The sequence below is a fragment of the Cervus canadensis genome, chromosome 6, assembly GCF_019320065.1.
Source record: "Cervus canadensis isolate Bull #8, Minnesota chromosome 6, ASM1932006v1, whole genome shotgun sequence".
Lineage (NCBI taxonomy): Eukaryota > Metazoa > Chordata > Mammalia > Artiodactyla > Cervidae > Cervus > Cervus canadensis.
The window spans coordinates 79219004-79246435 of record NC_057391.1 but is presented as its reverse complement, the minus strand read 5'-3'; the positions used below and the strand labels follow the sequence as shown (position 1 = coordinate 79246435).

The window sequence follows — 27432 nt, the reverse complement described above, 5'->3', positions numbered from 1 at the left end:
AACTAACTCTTTAAGTAGCAGACCACACACATACTCATCTGAAAGCTTGTGTGTTAGTCGCTCAGTGGTGTCCGACTCTGCGATCCTATGGACTGTTGGCCATGAGACGACTCTGTCCGTAGCATTGTCCAGGCAAGAATACTGGAGTGGGTTGCCTGTGCCCTCCTCCAGGGAGTCTTCCCAACCGAGGGATTGAACCCGCATGTCCTACTTCTCCTGCACTGGCAAGTAGGTTCTTTACCACGGGCAACACCTGGGAAGCCCCTTAACAATGAATCAGTTCAGTTCAGTTCAGTTGCTCAGTCGTGTGGGACACTTTGCGACCCCATGAACCACAGCATGCCAGCCCTCCCTGTCCATCACCAACTCCCGGAGTTTACCCAAACTCATGTCCATTGAGTCGGTGATGCCATCCAACCATCTCATCCTCTGTCGTTTTACTATCATGGAGAAATGTTCAAATGCACAGGTAGTTAATCAGAAAACTGAAAATGAAATCAGTAACAGCACCTGGCCAAATGAGACTTTTTATTTCTCTTAAATTTTCCCAAGATAACCCTTCATATTCCTAGAGCATCAATCCCCAACCCCTTTCTCCTCCCTGCCCCAATACATGGATTTAAGTGGGTTTTACACACAACTTTATATTTAAGAACAAAGTAGCATTTGTTTTTCCATTAACAGGGAATGTTGGTGAAATAAAAAAGTTGACACCCCCCAAGTAAAATTTTTAAAGTTCTCCCACTTCCCTCCTCAAACTTCACAAGGGTAGGAATTTTTGCCTGTTTGTCCACATATATTACAAGTGCTGAGAACAATGCCTAGCACATAAAACAGTTCTATACATTTGTTAAACAAGCATAGGCTAAAAACCCATCCATCTGTGAACTAGTTGAGTCTCTTTGAACGCAACCTGGGATGTAAGTAGAAAGTCTTCAAATGCTGACAAACTATCTTAGGAACAAACAAAAACTTTGTGCAAAGATATTCATGGAGTATTATTAATAGCAAAAATCGGAATGTTAAATGTCTTACAATAAAGTATTCTTCACCCACCACAGAATGCGATTAAAATTGTTTGTAAACATTATGTGTAACAGAAAAATGCTTATCCTGTTAAATTAATAAACATCTTTAATAGACATTTCTGCATATGGCAAAACACATTCCTGCAAAAAGGAAATAAGAGTGATTTAAAAAGCAACCACTGGCAGAATAACTGGACTACAGACAAATTTTCCTCCAGTATTCTGTCATTTCTTCACCTTTTAAGGTATACAGAAACCCAGGAAGCACTGAGGAAGAACCAGTAAAGACAGAGACTGGAGGAACAAGGCTAAAGTGACATCCCAGGGGAAGACTGAAGGCAAAAGAAGAGGGTGGCAGAGGATGAGTTAAGTTAGATAGCAGCACTGACTCAATGGACATTAATCTGAGCAAACGCCAGGAGATAGTGAAGGGCAGGGAAGCCTGGCGCTCCAGTCTATAGGGTCACAAAGAGTCGGACACGATTTAGCAACTGAGCAAGAGACCCAATAGAGAGCAAACGCCCAGAGTGCCAAGATGTAAACTATGGTGTAGCCTCTTAGAAGGGTGGGATCTCATTTGGGATTATCGTCAGTCACCAGTAGAAAGTAAATATAAAAACATTGAGTGAGACTTTAAGAAAATGTTGGGATTCCCTGGTGGCTCAGATGGTAAAGCATCTGCCCGCAATGCGGGAGACCCGGGTTCGATCCCTCGGTCGGGAAGATCCCCTGGAGAAGGAAATGGCAACCCACTCCAGTACTCTTGCCTGGAAAATTCCATGGATGGAGGAGCCTGGTGGGCTATGGTCCATGGGGTTACAAAGAGTTGGGCATGACTGAGTGACTTCACTTTTTCACTTTAAGAAATGTGAAGCACACATAAAACTGTAAGCTAGTTTATGGAATCTCAAGTGTAGTGAAAAGGGAAGGGAAGACCTAAGGTTAATTTCCTGTGTTGTTCAAAACTTATTCCAGACAGAAGGAAGAAAGAAGATAATGAAAATACCTGAGCAAGGCTCAAGAAATTGAAAACTGAAAAAAAAAAAAAATAAATAAATAAATAAAAAGAAATTGCAAACTGTAGTTAGAAACCAGAGACAAGTGGAGTGGGGGAGGTCTTCTGAATAGAAAGCAAAGGTTCAAGATGCCTATCATAAAATGGAGAGCTGGAATTGGAGATTATACCTAAATGAAAGTTAAGATTTTGTTAACGTGAGATTATTGGCTAAGTAAGGGGGGAGATCAAATAACTTTCACTCATTCATACCTACCTAAGATAGCACTGGAAGTTTTTCGTATTTCTTTTTTCCTGTGCCACACAGCATGTGGGATTTTAGTTCTACAACCAGGGACTGAATCTGTGCCCCTTGCAGTGGAAGCAACAGTGTTAGCCACTAGACTGCCAGGGAAGTTCCAGCACTGGAAATTTAAGAACAATAAAAACCGCAGTGTTTGTGGTTAAGAAGTGAAGTTCAGTAAAAGAATGAGGAGAATAAAATAGAAGGTCCAGACTACCTGACAGTTGTGCTTTTGTATTTTCCCCAGAAACGTCTGGAACTTGGGAGAACAGAGAAACAAATGACAAAAAAAAGAAAAGGAAAAAAGTGGCAAAAATCAGTAATAAGCAGTGAAAGACGAAGCAGATGGGAAATTCAGGATGCCAGATCTGTTAAAACTACTTGGGGAGAGGGGCTGTTCAAAACTAGAAAGGCTAGAGCAGTCACTAGTCCATAAAGTCAGGACCAAGGCCACTTCTTTACACTATAGATTCCAAGGCAAAGCAATCCAATTTATTAACACTTCCCACATAAAGATAGTTTGTCTTTATTTATACATTACTGCCCTGTTTGCTATGGAAGTAAAATAGGATCTGGCTCCTTAAATTTAAACAGCTCAAAACGAAGGGCTGGCTTTATCTTACTCATCTTATCTTTTAGTCTTAAATTCTGTATGACTGTCAATATTTTATTAACTCTAATTTCCTTCTTAACAAAGAACCTGGGCCCCCTTTATAAAGAAGACAACTTTGCCTCAAGAATATACTCAAAATGAAACGTTCACATCTAGTTTTTTCACCCATGGTAACAATCAGTTTTTAATTGACAAGGAAAAAAAATCAAACTCCATGGTTTCTAGATTCTAAATGAAGTGTTTACTAGTTTTTCCTTTTGTGACAAGAAAAAAACAGGAAAAACCATTTAGAACTATTTTTAAATTCACAATACTTTTGCTTCAAAGATTTCCTAAAAATGCTTTCTATAAGGGAACTTTTATTAACAAGCACTTTCTTCTGCCTTTAGGTGGCTATTAGCAAAACCATACCTATCCAAAATAAATTTCTGCAATCAGAATACTATTCTTTAATCTGCAATGTCCATTCAATATTGGTAGCCATTAGCTAAATATGGCTGTTGAGGACCTTTAAATATGAATATTGCAAATAAAAAACTGGATTTTAAAATTCAATTTAGTCACACCTGACTTCTGAACACTTGAAATATGGCCAGTGTAATTGAAAACTATTTTAAATTTTAATTAATTAAACTTGACAGTGCAGACCTATATCATGAATTATAATCCAATATCCAGGCCCTTTAGATATCCAAAAAGAACATTATAGCACTGTTGCAGTGGGTAGCTAAGACTGTGGGATCTGGGGAATTTCCTGATCGCCCAATGGTTAGGATTCTACACTTTCACTGCTGAGGGTCCAGATTCAGTCCCTGTTCAGGAACCTAAAATCCCATGTGCCATGCAGCACAACCAAAAAGAAAGACTCTGATTTGTAAGGTCTACATATTACCACCTCTGCTGAGAAGCTTCCTCCTATCCCTTACCTCCCAACCTTGAAGTCAGCGCAAGTTTGACAGTTCATATAGTGTACACTGTATATCTATTAGTGATCTTCTCATTTTTTTCTCCACCACTAGACTGTCAGCTACTACAGGGATTTTGCCTTATTTATGTCTATCACTCCATCTAGCTTAAAACATGAATGGCACCTATTAAGTGTGCTTCAATGGCAAATATGTCATACACAAAATGACAAAAGGGCTACCTGACTTAATAATCCAGCTACTACTCTGTGCAAGAGAATCTAGAAGTCCTTTATTCAAATAACACACGATGTGGCAGAGTAGGTAGACTTGTGGAGTGTCATTTAAACAACGTGGCTTGAAAAGAATTTTTATTCATTTTTATATACAGAAATTATTTTCTTCCTGGATATTTTAGATTGCCATTCCTAATTTAGTCTTCATGAGTCAATAAAAACAAAAGGCAAAGGACCTTTAAAGATTAAAATTATGCATTCAAATGCAAATAAATATTTCAATAATTTAATACAATCACAATTCAAAAAATCTACCAGTTTATCAAAATACTATACACCAAGTTCACCTTGGTTTCTAGTGTGAATGTAATAGTTCCTGGGTTTAAAAATATGTGTGAAAAAAAAAAACCTGTGTGTACATTTCCTAGTTTTCTTCCTGAAACTTAGACTATTTCTTAGCCTATTTGGAATTCCTTCTAATACCTTTTTATAGATAGTGGCATTCACAAATCAATTTCATCTTTTGCTAAGCAAAACAATTTCTCAATTTCATATTAATAGAAGGCTGAAATATGACTTGGAAAAATGTACAACCATTTTGACACAAAACCTTTCAGCAGTTTTTGGGTAGAAAGTGGAAACATTCATAGAACTTATATCAAAGAGCTGGGTAATAAGCCTCATATATACATTGTATACCTGCTTGCATTTATCTAAATTTAAATTTTCTTCGTATTAGAGAAAAAATGATAATAGTGTTTAGTCCAGTTTGACTCTTGAGTTCATTGTTTTCTCAATTTGTCTACCATATCTACTATTCATGCCTGATTAGTACCTGAAACTGCACTCTCCACAAAATAACCATCAGCCTCTACTATCACATATCGGGAAGTGCTCTGATAAGATCAGAATGAGTAACAACATAATGTTCTCTAAAGAGAGTATGTTCTGGGGCTGGCTGGGAATAAAGTCTAGAATATTGGAGCTGTTCTTGGGCATCCTTTTGGAAGATTAGTTTTATGTTTTATGTACCTATCATTTGCCTCAAAAACTGGTTTTAATATACTAAAAAAGCAAAAAAAAAAAAAAATTAAGCTGCATTTATGCAGTCTGATAGGATAAAATACCAGTACTGACACTTTGAACTGCCAATCAAAGTAGTCCTTATATCACTTAGCACTGGTAACATGTGGGAGCTGGTCAGAAAGGCAAAGTCTCAGGGCCACCCTAGCCCCTACTAAGTCTGCATTTTAACAAGATCCCCCAGGTGATTCAGGTGCATGTTAAAGTTTGGGAAAAAACACTTTCTTCCTGCAGACAGATGTACACATTTAAAATTATTTTATTTACAGGGTCAAATGAAGAAAAAGCATATTTGTTTCCTAGCTGCCACATCAGAATGGCTGTCAAGACGTTCATGGAATTTTGTAACAACTTGAATGGGCAATATATGGATTAACTAAGGGTTCCAAGTTGAAATTAATCTATGGACAAATGGTAAAGACAACCTACAAAGTTCAAGGGATTTAGTAAAAATTTTCTTAAGTGTAATATTCCTGACACTAGAATATGCCAGCTTATTCTTATGCTTATAGATATCCAGTTCTTTACATACAAACCTGAAAAATTCTTAAGACCCTGAAGTTCAAGCTTGGTGGCAAAACCTGACTTGAACTGACATTTAATGATTAATGTAGCAGTCTTTAACTCAATGATCAGTCAGATCAGATCATTTGCTGCAGAAATGTTAATATATAAATCTGGGATTCTGACACCAATCTCACTGGAGGTATTATGCAGTATATAGTATGTGCCCCTAAGGGCTTCACATGAGGACCCTTTTAAGGTAAATATGATTGAAAGAGCAGAAGAGACCAAAGCAAGGAAAATTAAATCTACCTGAATAAACTTCCATGCTAATGCTGGCTAAATAAAACCAACCTAATATAATGTCTCAGAAGCAATAATATGTGAGGGAGGATAGAGAGGCATAATAAATTGCTCGAACGAGGAGTTACATTCGGGGATCAATCTGAGAAAAGACTGGCAAATTAATTTGTAAATGGCAAGGGACATGTTTCTAAACCTTTCCCTTTAGAAACAAGTTAAAATATTATTAACACTGAAAGGGGATATATCTCCATAGATGTCTAGACTAATTCAAAATAAGGGAAATGGCCTCTTCTCACCTTCAGGTACTAATACTCAAAAATCCAGTCCATCAAAAATTCCAGCCCATATTTTCAAGTTAAGTTTCTAGTATGCACTGCATTAATTACAACATGATGCCATTTATTTAACAAGACTCTGAAAGAATGAGTCCCCAAGATCAAATATATACATTTTTAATATCTGATATATTTACATAATGGAGCCATGCACATCATGGCTCAGTGTTAAGAACAGTGTTTTCAAATGTCCTCTTAAGATGTAAAAAAAATCCTGTAATTCAAGTTCAGTTATGCTTTTTATGGTTTAACACACCCCCTCAATCTTTTTTAAAAATAAATACTCAGACATGGGAATAGCTGCACCTAATTTCTGTTAAGAACTGTTTAAAACTTGGTACATTTTGGGGTAATTTTGCTCCCTGGTGAAGTCCTGATCCATAATAAAGAAAGCCTCATGTATATCTCTAAGAACACAATTAGTACAGTTTTGAACGTTGATAAGCAGAAGTAAACAAGGTGTGTGCCTGCATATACACACACAAGATATAAACCCCTGACAAACACAAATGAGTGGTAACTGCTTTAAACGACTTCCTTTATCCTTAGAAATTAGATGGAAACTTTGTAAACTGCCATGCTAAACTGCTATAGTATTTTGTTAAATGTTTTCTAGCCTGTAAAATTGCCTGATTTTATCTTTTGATAATTTTTTTAAAGATTTTTTTTCATTTATGCTTTCTGAATGAAGCTTTCTTTTTTAAAACAAAGGGGTACATCAAAATTAAACTAAGGATCAATGAAGTGCAAAAAAATGCATAAAATAAAGCTCTCCAGATTCTAAGGATCTGCCTCATTTCTGAACAATGAAATCAGGGGGGAAAACCACTATGATTCACACTCCCTTAAGGAGAGGCTGACACAGCCAGCTATCAACAGAAAAACCCATTTCATTCAATAGACTGTTGCTTGCCATAAGAGAATACCATGCTCTGGGAGACTAATAACCTAATTATCCCAGACATCTGGATTGGCACAATACCATGTTTCCTTTACAATTCTATTCTTGAATTAGGAAATGTTTAAGGGAAATTTCCAAAGCAAACTAGGAAAAAGTAAGACTTTTATACATACACTCACACAAACACATTCATACAGAGATACAGTAGGAATGGATTGTCTGCTAATTTTCACACTCTAAATTTCATGCCATCATGAGGGCCTGCCATTTTTGATCAAGGAGGTAAGGGTAATAGGTATGACTGGTTATTTTTTCAATTTAAAATCATTCATGTTGGTGCCTGTACAGTACAGTTCAATATTAAGTGCAATTCTGCATAAGAATTGGGGAGTCATTTTAATATTTACAAGGAACAAATCAGCAGAACAAGATTATATCAGATAGGCTGTGTACAGTAGCTGCGGCTTATAAAACATACCAGTAATTTGTACCTGGTGAGTATAAAGAGAACCATGGTAGGATTCAGATGTCTTTACAACCAAGGGAGTACACACGGCATCAACAAATTAGAGGACAAAAAAATTCACATTTTCTACATTAAAAAAAAAAAAAATTACAGATCTCACAAATGTCTTTGAAGACAAAAAAACAAATTAAAGTCCTTTGAAGGATGGGAAAGAAGAAATCTGAAATGGAACTCTTAATGTCAAAGAGTTTTACTTCACAAGACCAATTTTCTTGGCTTCTGTTTCATATATCAATAATCTCCACATCTTGACTATAAAAACTTCTGCTTCTTCATCAAGTACCTAGAAAAGGAAAAACAAAAAAGCCAGTTATACATGTAAGAAAAGCAATCACCAGCATCTCCCAAAAAGGCAAATGGAATAAAAAAGGCTTTTCTCTACCAACAAGCATTTACTTTATTTATACATGTCTTGAATAACTATTTCCTAAGGAAACTACGTTTGTTATAAAGAATATAGTCATTCAGACAAAGTAGTTATATAATCACCTAATACTTAGTACAGAGTATCCACTTACCCTCTCCCCAAGAACCTCACAATCTTAACATTTACTGAGCCCTTATTACATGTGACACTGAAATATTAAATGAGAATACATGTATAGCATTTTAATATAGTTATCTGGGATACAGTAAACAAAATGAACACTGTCATTCCCAAGGGACACAAGACTACTGAATAAATAAAAGATCTTTTCCCTTTGGCACATCAGATGATCTCTTCTTTACATCTGTGTCTCCTTTGCTGCCCTGCAGAGGGCTAGGGTGGGGAGGGAGGTGTGGCGGCGGGGTTCAGGATGGCAGGGACACACGCGTACCTGGGGTCAATGTTAATGTATGGCAAAAACCATCACGATATTGTAAAGTAGTTAACCTCCAATTAAAATAAATAAAAATCACTTGGATTCAAATCCCACTTCTCCCTCCTACCAGTTACATGCTCTTGGTTGGGATACTTAATTACAGTGAGCCTCAGTTCTCTTATCTGTAAAACGGAGGATACAGTAGCTATGTCATACTGGTTCTACTATGGGAATTAAAAGAGACAGTATGTACAAAGTGCTTTGAAGAGTGCTTAGTACAGCAAGTACCTAACACAAACCAGAAATTTGATTTTTCTGAAAAATTACCCTGCATTTCTCAGTGATGACAGAAAAAGAACTTAAATCAGACGTCCACGAGCTAGACTTAACCTATAATTTTAAAATACCATGCTGCAGGAATTCCCTTGAGGTCCAGGGGATAGAGGACTCCTTGTTCCTACTGCCAAGGGTGTGGGTTCAAACCCTGGGGTCCCACAGCCAAAGAAAAACAACTTTGCTGCAATACTCACGTGGAATTGTACCCTGGACATAATATAATTACATGCACAAAAATGCAGCCAAAGTTCATTAGCTTACGTAAAATGAGTGAAGGTACAGTCTGAGAAAGTCAAATTGCTAATAAGAACAAGATATTATTTGAACTGAATATTCAATCTCATTTATTCAAGAAATATTTAGAGGGTCCATGAGCTATCACCAGAACGAGCTGACAACACTAACCCAATTGGTTTCCTCCCACTGTGATCAACACTGAAATAGAAAATAGTCAAAAACAACGTAAGTGATTAAATGGTAGTTTAATTATACTCCAAAAATCAAACTATTTCAACAGATCAAAATAGTGACATATGTCATCTTCACCAACAGTAATTATATCCCTGCCAAGGCAAACCAGAACACTGATTTTTTTTCTTATTGGCAGCACATCTTGTGCATCTTAGTTCCCCAACCAGAGACAACCTGGGCTCTTGAGAGTCAAACTGTGGAGTCCTAACTACTAGACTGCCAGGGAATTCCCTGATTTTTTTTTTTAAATTCCATACCTCAGGAGTAACTACAAAGCCCTCTCTTTACCCGAAGGATAATGATAAAGAAAGGCTGGAAGGTCAAGGACATTCTATCCCTAAGGATCTATTCACATTTCTTTCATCTGAAGCTCAGCACTACAAAACCAAAAGCTCTTCAAAATTTTCCCCCCAGGAATTTTAAATAGATACATTAGGCTAGCTAGGCAACAGAAAATTAAAGTTATCTGGCTTTAGACATCATGAAGTGCTTGAACACATAATATCGTGACTTTAGAGCTCCTTTTGGTTAGGCAACCCCCTATGTCACTCCCTGACAAGTTTAATTGCAGCTCAAAATAAGTTTCCCTGATCACCTATCATCCTCCTATCATGCTTGACATTTCTTCCTCTCTGGTTCTTCTTCCCATTACTACATTCCCACTCAGCCCTTTAATAGATTCTATTTCACTTTATGCTAACCATCCTCAACAGTTAAGATTTTTCATCTCCTTAACTGAAAACCTGATGTGAACCCTGAACACCCTGACAGTCTTGTGGCCTTCTGAGGAAGTTCCTCACTTTCAAGGCTTTAAGTCTCCACAACAGAGGGAAAGCTGCTAGATCTTCATTGGTTCTCTCCTCGTAAACAGTATCTCCATTGAGGTTCACAAGACCTCACTATACCACCCCTTCACTCCAACAGCAGCTGTCTAGGAAACATCTAGTCTTGCATCCACATTAAATAAGCGCTACGGCAGCTGGTTCTTGCATTTCTCTCCAATTCCAGTCCCAACATGCAGCGATTTCAAATTCTATGTGTTATAACCCAGCTTAAAGTTTGTTGATATTCTAAACAATGGCATCAGCTCTGCCCCAGAAACTCCCATGGCCATACTCTGCACCTTGCCATTATCTGGACTATTCACCACTTGTATTCTTTAAACTACTACCAAACCAACAGACACCTGATCAAGTAACAAAAGAGTTACACAATCTTCAAGCTTCAGTTTATATGGTAATTTCTGTGATGATTTCTCTAACTACCTAACAGCTTTATCTCCTCTGCCTCCATTATTTTTTTTTTGTCATTATTTTTTTTACATACACCCATTATATTAAATATGTTGTAGTATCGATATTGGTATACCTGTTTCCCTGCTAGTTCTTTACGGGTAGGTATTCCATCTTTTTGTGCACACTGCTCTACCTAGTTAACACTTAATAAATGTTCTCTAAATGTATGGATAGATTCAGAATTTATATTTACACACACAAATATTAAAGACAGGTGAAGGAAGAGACTGATAAAAAAAGAAAACTTCAACTCTACTGATGTCTAATGATACTGTGAATACCTTTAACCTCTTAATGCATGCTCAAATTTTAATTCAGTCCTTGAAAGAGTCTAGAATCAATATAGGTAGAAATTCAATCGAATTCAGAGGAGCAAGTTTGATTATACTGATCTTAAATTAATATAAATAACAGTAAATTTTCTCTTACCATGGCAACATCATCTAAAATGCTCTGAGGTGAACTATGAGCCATAACCTAATAGAAAAAAAAATTAATGTCAATTTGAAAATAAAACATTAACAATACAGTAAAAAGATTTTTTAATGTATCCTCAAACTAGTATGAAAATTTTTGACTGAAGAATTCTATAAATTTCTAAATTCCCAGAATCTCCCTCTTTTCAATGAAAGTTTGACACCAAAACCTAAGATCTTAATCGCTACATATCTGTCTTCTAATTCAAACCTAGACTTACAAATGTTTATGCTACAATAATTACAAGTGGAAAAGATAATTTGCTATTCCTGATGTTAAAGGAATAATAATGAGAGAAAATAACACTTCCTTAAAATGCAATTAGCTATTCCTTTGTAGAAATATAGTGCTTCTACTGTAACTATCTTATTAAAGATAAGACTGGGCCTTTAGAGGACAATAAAAGGATGACGTATCTTCTGGTGGTCAAGAGCATGACTTTTACAGACTTGGCTCTGCTGCTTATTATATAACCACAGTCAAGACACAATCTCTCCCCAAGTCTCAATTTCTTCATGTACTGAATGGGGACAATGTTAGAAACTTACGCTTCCTATGGTTGTTGGGAAGTTTAAAGAAGATAAAGTTTTGGAAAATGCTTAACAAAGGACTTGCCAGGAAAGAAGCCTTGCACACAATAATCAGACAGTTAACACCACTATTATGCTATGAAGGACACGATTTTGCTTCTTTTCCAAAGAATGGATGACTGACAAAAAACTGAGACAAGTGACTGTCTCCACTAAACCTCAACTGTACTTCAGCAACATTCAACATTAAGACAAGAAGTTGGTGACAGGGCATTCTCAGGGTAAGGAGAGAGCAAAACTGGTAGTAGCCAGCAATTCTGTCTCCTTTGACCTTCTGAAATGAAAGCACTCGGTGTGGGGTCTCAAATTGTATAGAGGGGTACACTTAAGTAGCCATGAAAATTGTAATTAAAACTAAATTATCAATGACTTGGCCCAACAAAAAATTCAATTTAGAAAGTCTCTAACATTTTAAAGTATGTAACAAATATTGGAGGTGGAAAACATAAAAGACTAACCTTAGAACAAACAAAATCAACTAACGTAGCTTCTTCTTCACCTATGTATTCTATGATTTTTTTATTAATCCATGGTCTAATTCGTCGTTCCATCAATATCTGTAAAATAAAGCATGGACACTAAGTTGAAGAGCTTTTTATTACACTACTTAAAAAGCCTATATAATCTCTTAATTTTTCTTAAAGCTAAAATATAGAGGAGTAAGATCATTCACAAGTTGAAGTAAAACAAGTATGTATCAGGATACAATTATTTGCTTCTAATTTATAAAGACTTCAAGTACCACTAAGACTTTTCACAATAATGTGTTATCACTGACTGAGTCTCAAGACTCTGAGCTTCCCTGGTGGCTCAGACGGTAAAGAATCCGCCTGCAATGCAGGAGACCTGGGTTCAATCCCTGGGTTGGGAAGATCCCCTGGAGGAGGGAATGGCAAAACACTCCAGTATTCTTGCCTGGACAATCCCCATGGACAAAGGAGCTTGGCGGACTGCAGTCCGTAGGGTCACAAAGGGTGGACCATGACAGAGTGACTAAGCACAGCACACATCAAGGTTCTAGCCACACTATCATCCTACTTAAACTGAGTTTATGGGCTGTATTCAGAACCAAGAACTTGGAATAAAATGGTGAGATACAATTTGCTACTCACAGAATCCACAATAGACCAATCCAGGGGATAGGCAAACAGCTCCGGCTTGGCTGTGGGGATTTTCTCAATGAGACTTTTAATGTGCTTGCGCTTTTCTTCCGTGTTTACAGTGCCTTTGGCAGCATTCTTATCATCTTCACCATAATCCAAGGGAACCAGTTTCCTCTTCCGGGGTACATCATCACTGTCTTCATCCTCAAATTTGTTAAAGACACTATCTACCGGGAGCTTCTTTCTTTTCACAGAATTAGGTTGACCAGGACTATTGGAAGCACCTATAGTAAAAACACTGTATTAGCATGGCAACTTAATCTTCAAATGTTACATTATACAACCCACCATCCCTCAAATTCAGTGTAAATGTACTTCCACAAATCTCAGAGAAAGATCCCAACTGTAAAAAATAACTCACTACTCACAAGTGCTAGAAAATTTAACTTTTCACTTCTTCTCAGAACTCGAGGCAGCTGAAGATATAGGAGCACTAGTAGAACTATGAAAACAATTGTGAGCTAGAAAGGCATTTTTAAATAATCTTTTTCTATCTACCTACCAAGCAGCGTATATTTACTTTTTCCTTAAGGCAAAATTGAGGTAGTTGTAAAGGGGTGGGGAAATGAAGGAAAAAAGGAAGGAAAAAAAAATGCTAACATACCCAGTTTAAGACTTAGTCCTATTTTTGGCCTATGCTCTTCAGGTTGTTGTTGATCTGGCGAATTTTCGTGAGGAATAATAATACCACAGGGAGACTCATCCCCAGGAGTGTTGGGAGTTGCATTGCCACTGGCAGAGGAGACAGATGGGGCAGAGCTGATGGGCCTCAGAGTTGGTTTGAGACAAGGTTTTTGCTCTGGCTCCTCTTCTTCTTCCATAGGTTCCTCACGTTTTTCTTCTTTTTCTTGCTTTTCTTCTTCCTCTTCCTCAGATTCTGGTTCTTGCTTTATCTGTGGTTGTCTGCGCCTCTCAGCCTCTTGTTCCATCTAAAAACCCAGAAAATAACCTGGTTAACTGAAACGAACCCAGATGTCTTCAATTCAACCAGCTCTATGTTTTATTGACATTTCACAAAACCTCTATTTTTCTTTTTCACTAGGAATAAAACACTGCCTCCTTCTATAATCAGAATCTGTAAATCTACAACATATATTAGGTACTCTGCAAAATGTTTTTTTTTTTTTAGTGTTTCACATATTAGCATTCTTCAGTGGCTTATATCCACTTTTCAGAGAAAACAGAGGTTAACTGCTAATAGTCAGCTAATTCAAAGTGAAAAAGTCTTTTTATATTTTTATTAAAGAAATTATAATCACAAATTTTAGAATAGTACAGACAATACATAAGAGGCAACTCAAATCCTCAGCCTGGTCATATATAATCATTTTTTATTTCTTGATAATGGCTGAAGGTACATTCACAAATAGGAAAAGGAAGAAGTGGCACAGAGGGAGAATTCTGAAGTCAAAGTCCTATATCACAATGAACACTCCCCCCCTGAAGCCACAAAATATAATAAAATATAACCATAAGAGTATTATAAAAACTTGGATGATAGACTAGCAAGTTTTCTGAGCATGAAAACAAACAAAAACAGAAAAAACAAAAGTAAAAATATGTATCATGAACTACAAAAAAATTTAAAGTCTATGCATATCATCATCTGTCAACTCACAAAGGAAGTACAACGACCACTAAACAATCTGCATGGCATTCAAACTCACCAGTACTCAGAAAATTAAAACATAGTAACATTCCTCAACCTAAATGATACAATGGTAAGGATTTAAAATACTAACAATACTCTCATGATGATGAGGGTACGGAAAAAAAAAGACACAGGGGCAGGGCTTCCCTGATGGTCCAGTGGTTAAGAATCTGCCTGCTAATGCAGGAGACATGAGTTCAATCCCTGGTTCAGGAACTAAGAACCCACATGCCAAGGGGCAACTAAGCCCACGTGCCTAGTTCCCAAGAGCCACAACAAGAAGTCACCAAAATGAGAAAGCTGCACACCACAACTGAAGAGCAGCCCCCACTCACCACAACCAGAGAAAACCCCGCACAGCCATAGAGAGACGAAAGATACCTGGGCCAAAAACCGGAGAATTTCTGTGAAGAAGATTACACCTGATGCAAAAGCACATCAGAAAACAAAACAGACTCACAGATACAGACAACAAGCTGGTGGCTGCCAGGGGGGATCAGGACAAAATAGGTGAAGGGGATTAAGAGGTGCAAACTTTAGTTATTAAAAAAACTTATGGGGAACGTAACATACACTATAAGGAATATAGTCAATACTGTTATAATAACAATATTGGTTTGGTGACAGATGGTTACTTGGTTACTAGACATATCAATTCATAAAGTATATAAACGTCAAATTGCTAAACAGCTGAAACTAATATACTGTATGTGAACCATACTTCAATAAAAATTTAAACAGAAAAAAAAAGTATTTATATTCCCATTTACAAAGCTTGTGTGTGTGTGGAGGGGGGGGGGTGTATGTATACACGTGTGAAAACATTTTTAAAATAACCAGACACTTAAAATGATTATAACTGGCTGATAAGAAATCAGTTTTTCATTACTGGGTTTACGTTGTCTCAAGTTTCTATTTACTCATATAAGTACCTAATTAACAGAAAAAATACTATTTCATTGTGAAAAATAGAAGGGACATGTAAGAAGACAAGGTTTCTGTTAATAGCATATAATTTTTTTTTTAAGTTGACATGAAGAATTTGTAGTATTAAATTGATGATACACTAAGAGTAAAAACTTTTCTAATATGACACTATTTTTTTTTAATTTTTTTTATTAGTTGGAGGCTAATTATGTCACAACATTTCAGTGGGTTTTGTCATACATTGATATGAATCAGCCATAGAGTTACACGTATTTCCCCATCCCGATGACACACTATTCTTAAAAGCAAGAATTGGTATGCCATGTCCTATGACAGCGTTTTCCTTTTTCCCTTTTAAATGACAAGCTGTTCAGGAAAACATCTTTATTTTGAAATCAAAGTATTTAAGGTGGCAACAAGAGAACTACAAAAGTTACTAAGTGTCAGATAACATATAGGAAAGACAGGTTTGTAAATAAAGTTACATTAAAAGACATTCACTTAACAAGTAATACTTCACAGAAATAAAGGAATAAGACATATGGAAGATGTTGAAAATAATGCTGTAATCAACTAATACTGATGACTTGCATAATAAAGAAAAAGTACTAATATCTTCCCCCAAAATACCAAGATGCATGGAGAGTAAACATTTCCCTAATAAAGCAAACTCCATCATAGCTGGCTGGCTTAAAATGATGTGACAGTCTTAAAAGAACACTGTTTCAGATGTTAACAGAATCTCACCCGCTGGAGCTCCGCATCTGGATCCGGGTGCCCTTCTGCCAGAAGGCGCTGCCTGATTTCCTCCAGCTCTTCCTTCTCTCTCTTCCTATCCCGTTCATCTGCTTCCATTTCCTTTTCCCTATCACGCAATCTTTTCTGAAGAGCACTTCCTCTGCAAAAGCATATCACAACAAGCCTTACTTAATACTCAAGGTCAGCAACTACTACACATAGTATCTCCAAAAGCAATTTCTTTCCATACTAAAAGCTGCATTCTAAGAGACTAGAGACTGCCTTAATGCTCTCTATCTGTAAAACATCCAAGGCAGCATCCTCTCTACAGGTTAATGCTTAATAAGTAAGCACTGTCTTGTCACATATCACCATGCCTCAGAATGAAGTCATTCTAAATGAGTATCGAAAACAGGTTAAAAAAAAAAGTAGCTTTCTGAGGGAAGAATGCACTCATTTTATACCTATTCCACAGGGAAACTCTGTAACACATAATTTTCTTGGATGCCAAATTGTGAAACATTAATACAAGGAGTAGTAATATCCCTAATAATAGTTTTGTGTGTTCAATTTACACTTAATCTTAGCCGAAGGGCTGAGAAGCGATGCGTGTTCAATTTAAATCCGTTCCTCTCCTCCTGGGGGAAAAAAAAATCACAGAAGGAAGCAGGGCATAACTGAGAGAAAGCAAAGGTTCTATCTAGCACTTTATTACATCTCAGAATATTGAAATAATGTACTGCTATTTTATGATTCAGTAATTTTATTTTGCATTTTCTGCAAAGTCAAATCCTTGGCATTCTTTCAATATAAGGTGTTACTCCAATGTTTGGATTATTTTGGCTACAGTGTATTATACATATTAAATGCATTCACTACATGCCTAGATTCTTTCAGGAAAGGGAGAAGAAAAAAATCGAAACAATGCCCATAACCTTAGGGAAATGGTAGTTTGGAGTGGAGGGAACAGAGCAAAGCAAACAATTTCACCACAGTGCCGTTAAGTGTTGGAAGAATGAGAGAAGTTGAGAAAAGCCATGAGAACAGAGATGAGAAAAGACAGGCTTCACAAATCTCACATCATGATAGTAAAGTAACTACTCAGATTACTATGTAGCACTCTAGAAATCCTTGAAGACAAAAATTTCTAGACCACCTTTGATAATCATGAAGGCATGTTAAAATTTGCTATAAAAACTGAAGTTCTTTAAAATGAATGAAGAAAAGTTCATCTGTTATAATACTATTATAAACTTCCTTCCAAAGAAGACCCATAAAATTGTCAATTCTTTTCCAACAGGCCCCAACCCCTGGAAAACAGCATTATCGACCACGGGGGTAATTACAAGACGAATTCAAAGATTTTTCTTTCTCACTCCACTGAGTGAACTTGCACTCTCTGGTGCAGAAAATACAGCTAATAATAAACTGATAGTGTGAGTTCATAAAGCAAGGGTTCTTTACCTGTAATATTTGGGATCATCTCTATCGTCATCATAGTCTTCTAAGAATTCTTTTAGTCGTTTAGCTTCTTTTGCCTTTGAAGAAATGAAGGACAAAGTGTGGAAAATTAATATAAAAGCAGTTTAAATTACATTTCCCCCTTTCTTGGGAACAGATTTTTCTTATCCATACCACTTGAACTTTTTTTAATTCTCATAAACTTCATATATTAAACGTAAATAACATTAGATTTTTAAAATCTTTTATTCTTGAAAGCAAATCAGGGCTTCCCTCATGGTCCAGTGATTAAGAACCTGCCTTGCAATACACGGGACACAGGTTTGATCCCTGGTCCAGGAAGATCCCACATACCATGAAGCAACTAAGTGCATGCACAACAACAAAGACCCAGCACAGCCAAAACTAATTAAAAATAAGTAATAAAATTTTTTTAAAAAAGCAAATCAGATTTAGAACTTATCTATGAAATGGAAACCACAGTGTATGCTACAGTAAATTGTCTCTCCGTATTATAATATTCATAGTAATTTTTTTCTAATGAAACCTGAGCACACCAAGAAACAAAACTAAAAGTTACCTTACTGAATGTGTTAACTGGACAAAAATATTTCACACTTTCATTTATAGGTAGATGATGGTACAAGAAGTAGTTTTTATGAAATGAAGGATTAAAATTTTAAATCATGTTTATATATCAATCTAAAGGTAATGCCAGACTGAGTACATAAAACATGAAAGTACAGAAATTTCTTGCTTTTATTTATGGAATTTTAAATACAACTACTATTATATTTCACAGAAATATTACTTAATCATTATATATAGATATAAAAATATTTTAAAATTAGTATTTATAATCTACATCCCCACTATATTAACAACTCTTATGTGTGTGTGCTAAGTTGCTTCAGTCACGTCTGACTCTTTGCGACCCTATGGACGGTAGCCTGCCAACTCCTCTGTCTATGGGGATTCTCCAGGCAAGAATACTGGAGTGGGTAGCCAAGCCTTCCTCCAGAGAATCTTCTCCACCCAGGATGGAACCCTAGTCTCTTACATCTCCTGCACTGGCAGGCGGGTTCTTTACCACTAGCGCCATCTGGGAAGCCCAACAATTATCTATATGAAAAGCAGATGAAGGTTCCTGTCTACAGTAAAACATTAATAATTTCATCCAGTTCAAATGTTTTTGATACATCGCTGTAAAGACTACCCCCCAACACACACACACAAAACTTCCCCAATTTAACCATCTATTCATGACCAACTCCTTCCCACAGACAAAATTAATCACTTTCTCTGTACTCCACTCCCAGAATATTGTGAACACACTTTTATCATACCTCCAAACAGTCACACACACAGTACAGTAACTACTTCATTTCTCTGACAATACTACCCAATTGTTTAAAGAGTACAAAGTATTAGTTATTCCTATACACCCAGGACCTAACACAAAATCTGCCAAATGAATGCAAGCAGATTGCCAGGTAGTGATGACCATATTCACAAATATCTAAATAAAACACAGGAAGACCCATAAGGTTATGTACTAAAATATTAACTTAAGTCACCACTCATGAGGAATACAAACTTTCACTTTTTATACTATATACTTCTGCTCCTTGAACATTTTTTAATCAACAAGTAACTATTTTCTAACTGGAGTTTTTTTTTTAAAGCTTCCCAACCAAAAATTACTAATAGGAAACCTTTCTCTAGAAAGACAGGTTTCAGATTTGCTTATAGGGAATGGAATCACTTCTTAAAGTAATTTTGTCTTTTACTGTATTATTCTCTATTTCTAACTTAAGGGTTAAGAAGAAATTCTAGAATGGGAGCTACAATCCAAGGAAATCAAAATTACTTTAAATAACTCTAGGACTTCAAAAGATCTGCCATCCAGAAAGCCCATTCTATCTAATTGCTGTATGCACCCTTTTGGTTACTTACAAAAATTCCATCTATGTCTCATGTTCAAAATCTATTTGAAGAAGATTCCTAACTTTAATGATGTTTTTGGGAGAATAGACTCCAAACTGGAGATAAAGAAACTTTCATGAATCTCTGGCAAAGACAGAACATATGGAACATACTATAGAAGCAAATACTATGATAAAATATATTATCTTTTTGTCATTTTACTTCATTAACCTATGCCAGTTGCTTCACTATTAGTTTATCAAATAGTGTAAATGCAAAAACTAAGATTCATTATTATTATAATGTAGTTAAAAGGAAGGATAATAGAGTAACATAAGGAAAAACAATAACTCATAAGTGCTATATACTGAAATCAGTAATTTTGATTTCTAAAAACAAATCTTCTCATAAGACTGTTGCCTTTGCCCAAATATACTATACTGATACAGAGTATCAAAGCCTCTAAAACTCTCTTCAATTAAAAAATGCTGCTGATTCTTAATCAAAGAAAGTTCTATAAATCCTCATTTTATACATTATTCCATAACAGGTTTACTTTGACAATATGCCAAATGATAATTTAGTTTATAGGAAGCCAAAATATGAAAAACAGGAAGAAAGGGAGGCAAGAGGGAGACTCAAGAGGGAGGGGAAATATGTACACCAATGGTTAATTCATGTTGATGTATGACAGAAATCAAAACAATATTGTAAAGCAATCAATTAAAAATTAATATTTTAAAAAAGAAAACTAGGAGGAAGAAACATTTTGGTGTACCGAAACTGTCTCAACTTCACTTGAAATACATAAAAATTATTTACATTGGAGCTCAGGTTTTTTTTGAGATGATACTTTTTAATTATAAAGTCACTTCTACTTAAATGATTTGATCTGATTTTTATCTGAAAAACCACTTATTTTTAACCAAGAAAATTACCATTTCTCTTCTTCTTTCTTCTTCTCTTTCAGCCTCTTTTTCATACTCCCGGGTTTTCTTTCGTTCTCTGATTTCCCAATTCTTAAGGCGCTAAAAAGAGAAATTGTCAAGTTTTAAAAATGCATACAAAAGGTTCTAAAATTTTTGACTAACCTACTAAAGTACCAACTTTTATAAATAAAAGCATTCCCTCAATTTACCTCTTGATAGGCAGCCTCCTTCTCTCGGAGCTTTCTTTCAAGTTTTCTTCGTTCATATGCATCTTCTTCGTCTTCTTCTCGATCTCGCTTCTTGTCTTTCTCTCGCTCACGCTCCCGTTCCCTTTCTCTCTCTCTCTCTCGCTCACGCTCCCGCTCTCGTTCCCGTTCTCTCTCTCTTTCTCTTTCCCTCTCCCGTTCCCTTTCGCGATCTCTGCTCTTTTCTCTACATAAACAAAAGATTGTAAAAATATGTCAGTTTCCTTTGTGTTTTCTTTTAGAAACCAAAAGAAAGGAGAACAATATATAATATGAAATGATAGACAAACTCACAAGCCAGAATTTAGCATTTGGTTTCTGCAGAATTGTAAACTCCTCCATACAAGTCAGAAAGACACAGACTATAATCCTAGCCCCAAATTCTGCACTGCATTCTAAACTCGATGTTAATGCTTATCAGCATCTCAGAAAACAAACAAAAAAATCCTGAATAAGAAAAGTACTAAGGGCTGATGAACATGATACAAGATGGTCAACTTCAGTAGTGATCAAGCAAATACAGACAATAGCAAAGGTGTGAAGCAAAGAGCATTCCGGCATGCTGCATGCATAAACTAGAACCACGGCTGACTCTTGAATAACACTGGTTTGAATTCTACAGGTCCACTTATATATGGGGGCTTCCCAGGTGGCTCAGAGTCTAAGAATCCACCTACCAATGCCAGAGTCACAGACGACTCGGGTTCTATCCTTGGGCTGGCAAGTATTTTTGCTGGGATAATCCCAAGGACAAAGGAGCCTGGTGGGCTGTAGTCCATGGAGTCACAAAGAATCACACGCAACTGAGCATGCACACACATATTTATTCTCAGTCATAGGTACTACAGCACTACACAATCCGAGGTGGGTCAAATCCATGGACAAAGAACCGCAGACACAAAAACCGTGTATACGGATGGCCATCTATAAGTTTTACTCAGATTTCTGACTGCACAGAGTTGACACTCCTAACCCCAGCATTGTTCAATGGTTCAAAGTGTCCATCTTTCAGCAGTAAGAAGTTCTCATGCATTTAATTCAGAGGGATAAAACCAAACTGCAGATTTGTGATGCCACGGATTTTAAACAAATACATGTATATATGAAACAACATACCTTAGTAAAAGTATAAAACCATGATTTTATACATGTCAAATCTTAACAGTGGTTATTCAAGAGAATGATGGTTATTCCAGGGGAGGAAGGAATTTAATGCCCACTACAGATTAAAAAGCAATGAATTTCAGTAACTCGTGGACCTCGTTTCAGCTACAATTAAGTGGAATATCTCAACAGAGAAATGTATATATGAAAACTAGCTTAGGAAAAAAGTGAACTTTCCTCTCTTCCCTTTTTCTGTTTGCTTCCTTCTACTCACTCCCTTCTCTTTGTTCATTTTTGCTCTCTCTCTCATTCCTGAAGAATTGGAGATGATACCTCATACAAAGTCTATATAATGACTTTAATTATAAATAAATTTTAAATAAAACAAAAGTGAAATCACTAGGAACCACCAAGAAAAAACTAACTTGTCTGGGAGGTAAGGTGTGACCAACCAGTGGGCTACAGGACCAAATAAACACTGGGAACTAAAAGCAGTGCAACTAGAGCTGATTTTCCACACAGGAGACCTCAGTTAGTGACTAAAAACAACACCCACTGACCAAGGGAATCATGTCTATCCAAAACAATGGGAGGACAACTGGTGTATTCTAGATCTGAGTAAAAACTGGCTTCACGCAGAAACTAACCCAAAGTTGAAAACTGTTTGTTTAACCAATATTTCACATGTGTGTGAGACAGCAAGCCAGCATGCTCTGTGGCTCAGGAAATTCTCTCATCACATCAATGTAAATGGCCCAAGAGCACTAACCTGTAATTCTATTAAAGCTATCAGGCACACAGTAACTCCATGCAGCCTCACCTTGATCGACTCCGATCCTTATTCCGATCTGAGCTCCTTTCTCGATCGCGGTCCCGATCTCGCTCTCGATCGCGGTCTCGATCTCTCTCTTTCGTCCGGTCACGATCCCTATCCCGTTCTCGTTCCCGCTCCCGTTCCTTCTCCTTTTCTCGTTCACGTTCTCTTTCCCTTTCTCGTTCCCGTTCTCGCCTTTCTCGTTCCCTTTCACGCTCCCTCTCTCTTTCTCTCCGTTCTTTCTCAATTTCCTGTCTTTCTTTTTCCTTTTTGCCTTTCTCTTCTTCCAGTTTCTAGAAACCAATAAAAGTACTTTTAGAGTTAACTCTATAGCTCCAATAATCAGACTTTTCCCGGCGCAATGCCCAATACTGGGAACAACAACAACAAAACCAAACCACTGGTACTTCAACATTAAATACTAGAGGTTTTACTTGACAAATTAAACTGAAGCAATCACAAGCCTAGACAGATTTCGTGCACAACCATATACTCTACATAGACCAGGAATCTCCAATCTTGGATGCTGGGAGACTGTGTCAAGTGTGGCTGACCACTCAATGACTATGTAATAACTAAAATGACCATGAGAAATGTGGTGGTTCATAATAATTTCTAGAAATACAAGCACTTGGCTAACATGTACTTCTTCCCATTATGAATTTCTTTGAATCAGTGGGATAACTATTGCTAACTATAACCCCAGACTTCCAATTACCTAAAGATTATTAGTTGAGTGTTTCAAAGGGGAAGGTGGGGGAAGAGAGTAAGGGTCATTGGAATGCAACTTGTCTTCTGCCCTCTGATTTGCCCACCCTCCAAAAGACAAGGTGAATTCAGCCATTATCTGCCCTATCACGTATGGAAACATTTACTCCCACCATTGCAAGATGGACAGCCCACCAAATACAAAAAGTTTGAAAATCACTCACTTCAAGCAGAAAGGTACATAATCATAGTATTTTTATTTAATAAGATTAATTTCTGGCTTAATTTTAAAGCAATATATTTATACCCATTATGCCTATAAGACAATGAAATATATCAACAGTGATAAATCCATCCTTGGAAGGAACGATTGCATATTAACTTACAGATGCTGTGCTAGGACATGGATCGCCAACACTGGATTAACCTTGCCTATAAGCTATGCTTCTGGGAGGAAGAGCAAGTACATGGTTCACAAATAAACCAAATAACAAAGTCAGACCAAGTTTGTACCCTGACAAGATTACCAGTGTACCACACAGTTTCTACACAAACTCAGGGAAAAAAAAAAATACCCCAAACAGGGAAAACAAAACAAAAACAAAACACATTTTTCCTGTTTTCATGTTTAGTGTCATAGAAATGAAATTTAAATTACAACAATAAAATGTGCATTTTTTTCTTTTCTCAGTCATGTAAAGCATTTAAAACAACTTTAAAAAAGCAATCTTACCTGTTATACTCTTTTTCTCTCGCTCATGGATCAGAGAACTGATAGAGGATTATGAAAGAAAAGCTAATGCATGAGAAATCAATATATTCAGCTGTGGTGCCAATCTATATCAAAATGGAATGGAGGCAAAGCCAATACTGAATACATTGAAATTACAAAGAGAAGAGAGAAGAAATGGCAGAAAGAGGACAGAAATTGTAAACTATTTAAATGGGTAAATTCTAATTTCTGAAACAGTCATCTGATGAAATTTTTAAAATGTATCATAAAATGAGGCTATACTATATGAAACTTACCTCAGTATCATACACTTAAAAGAAATTTGTTTATTTCTGAGATAATACTTACAGATTATTTTAGCTCTTCCAATAATAACTTTTTTGGTAGATTCCCTCAATTGTTCTTTTTTTTGCTTTTGCTTAATCACTATACCACTTATTTCTTAAAAGTATAGTTCCATTTAACTAAGTAATAGTTTGTTTCAGAACACATTTCAAAAGTTTTCTTCTAAGTAAATGAAAAAGTGAGTGAATCTGGTCCATACTAAACACAATTCTAAAAGATTAATTAATATATATGCAGTAAATAGATACACACACACACACATATATTTTTAAGACAAGGACTGGAGAAAGAAAAAATGAAGTGAGTCTAAAAAGATTTAAGAAAGTAGTGAAATAATGAAGAGGAAAGGACAGAAAAAAAAAAAACATAAATCTTACCTTATTCTCTCTTCAGACTCGTCCGTGCTGTAAATGGACGCCCCCTGCCACGCTGACACCCTGACAGTCTGTGGTTATTTAATAAACTCATACCAAAACATGCAAAGGTTCACTGAGCTCAATTTTTGCTACTGGAGTTTCAAATATCCCTTTTAACCGTACCACCCAATAAAAAGAACGGCTTTTCTTTTTCATTTTGATTTTATTTTTAAAGCACATTTTGGAAAATCAAAACATTCTCTCCCCACAGTGAAATACGTGTAAGGCAGTCAAAGGCCTGACAGCTTCTCAAACTCTGAAGCAAATATCTTTCCAATCAATTTTTTAAAAACATTATTTCTTCATACTTAACCAATGACATGACAGGATTTAACAAATAACAACAAAAGGGGGGCAAACCACACACACACAATGTATACCACTTTCAAGCTCACACAGACCCTGAATTTGAGTGCTGAACCTAATATACTTCTAAAATGACTTCCCAGGGACTAACTTTTAAACTCTTAATTGGGAAATCTACATTTGTGCTTTTAGACATACTTAATTCCTGAAAAGTCCTGTGTATGTGAGCTAAGGCTCAGCATCAGGATAATGTGTTCAGCAGCATTGATTCTATGACATTAACTGTCAGTAAGGGATTTTGAAAGCTATAAGAAAATATAAGATTAAATAAAATAAAAAGTGAACACTTAACATCTCACTGAGTAAAAGCTCACTCAATCTTAGGAGTAAGAACCAGTAACATCTTATTATCTCCAGCATCAAAATACATTTCATGCAGTGTTTGCATTTCACTGTCCATAAGCATCACCTTCAATACCAGCGAACATTCACAGATGCACTGTCATTGAGAGAAGCTTTCAATAGGCAAAACTCGTGAGTGGGATTTACTATGCATAAATATCCATTTCCAAGCCAGTTACCCCTTTGCATATTTTTCTGAGGGGGCATCCATAAATATAATAAAAAACAGAAGCTCATACTTACATCCTATTCCTTGTTACTTTCCAAGCTGAGAGTTTCATCTTGCATTAGTCACCATATGATCTCTATCATAATGGTGGGGGTCAATGAATAGATTAGCTTTATGGGAATTTACAGTTCTTCCATGCATCTAAAATTTGGTAAGTCTGGTAACCACTGACCTACTTTTTAAAATCTCCCCCTCTCAACTTAAATCTATACAAATATAATCTTAAAATTTTAATCTCAGCTCTAAAGAAAAGGTTTTCCTAAGATTAAGTTAAATAACTGCCCCCAGAAATACACTACAGTGTATGTTATTCTGCTGCCCCCTTGAATTGTTTAAATCTGACCTTGATGTTTATGTTGAAAACTAAAAATAAAACTAGCTTTTATTCATATTAAAGTGAGATGACTGCAGAGTAGTCAGTAACTGAGAAATCTATATACAATATGCCAAGGACTACTCTAATATGGCACTGGTCTTCTGCTTCTTTGTTTCTATCTAAGTATAAATTAAACCTAGACAAAAGCATTTAAAATCATATTCTACTGTAAGGTTGATTTTTTTTCTTTGTCTGTTTGCTTTGGATTCTGTAAAAAGTCTAGATTGGTATCAAGTGAAAAAACAAGAATACTACCTTGTGTGTGTCTCTGAATTTGCTGATCTCTCGAGATATCAGGTCTCTCTTGTCTTCTTCCATTTCTATAGCATTTATATCCTCCTAAAACACAGGGGGGACAGGTAGGAATGCATAAAGATCAATCTATATTGATACAAATAGAAATTAAAGGCTAGATATTCTGTACAGGCTTTACAAAACAGAGAAGTAAATAAAAAAGACCTTATGTAGTAACAAATCTAAGTTAAATAGTAAAGAAGACAAGAATCACACATCTGGCAAGTAGCAGTAAACATTTAGTTACTGTCAAAGCCTGTAATGTAAACGAACCTTAGTGATGAGTGGATAAGGGATCAGTGGGGCCACGGGAAATCTGCGAAAGATCTGCGGAAAAATCCACAAAGATTAAAACAAACAGTTCAATGACTCTGAAAAACAATTTTCTATATGTTTATACTGTAAGCAATGTCAGATTTCTGTAACATTTTCTTGATTTTAAATACTTGATAACAAAAGAGATTTCACTCAATCACCTACCACTTCCATTCCTTCCAACACCCCCAGCCAGGGGAATAAAGAGGATCTCACACTAGCAATGTGAGACCTTACTCATCCTTTCCAAGAGAGACGGAACAATCAAAACAACAAAGTTTACCCAATAATTCTTGTCATAGAGCAGAATTTTTGACTCTCTCTCCTCAAACCATTTCAAATGAAGGTGTCTAGGTATTTTCTCCTTTGCCATTTAAAGGGAAAGAGGAAGAACAAACTCTACAGGTCTCTATTACCCTATACCTAATGGACTCTTACCAATTACCATTTCCAACAATTGGCACTTCACTAGACAGCGTTTTATGGCCACATAAGCAAGAAGCCGCCAAATAATAAAAATATGTCTGATGTATCAGAAAGAAAGCTGAAGATGGCTTAATAAGGCAATGAAATCCAGAACAGTATGAACTGTGAAAATGCCTTGATATTAATTCCCAATGTTCACAGTACTATTTTTACAGGG

At 36.2% G+C, this 27432-nt stretch overlaps 1 protein-coding gene across 1 annotated transcript in view; it reads right to left on the bottom strand.

Annotated features, from left to right (window-relative positions):
* Positions 1 to 6351: 6351 nt before the first annotated feature.
* Positions 6352 to 27432, bottom strand: part of RBM25 (RNA binding motif protein 25) — a 47727-nt gene continuing 26646 nt past the window's right edge. The window contains exons 8-19 of the mRNA XM_043472472.1: positions 26748 to 26801; positions 26436 to 26519; positions 22672 to 22958; positions 20712 to 20934; positions 20512 to 20601; positions 17651 to 17724; positions 16196 to 16346; positions 13475 to 13799; positions 12820 to 13094; positions 12166 to 12264; positions 11070 to 11117; positions 6352 to 8018 (exon numbers count right to left, since the gene is read on the bottom strand). Coding sequence (XP_043328407.1) covers positions 7926 to 8018; positions 11070 to 11117; positions 12166 to 12264; positions 12820 to 13094; positions 13475 to 13799; positions 16196 to 16346; positions 17651 to 17724; positions 20512 to 20601; positions 20712 to 20934; positions 22672 to 22958; positions 26436 to 26519; positions 26748 to 26801 — 1803 coding nt within the window. The 3' untranslated portion in view covers positions 6352 to 7925. The remainder of the gene's footprint in view (positions 8019 to 11069; positions 11118 to 12165; positions 12265 to 12819; positions 13095 to 13474; positions 13800 to 16195; positions 16347 to 17650; positions 17725 to 20511; positions 20602 to 20711; positions 20935 to 22671; positions 22959 to 26435; positions 26520 to 26747; positions 26802 to 27432) is intronic.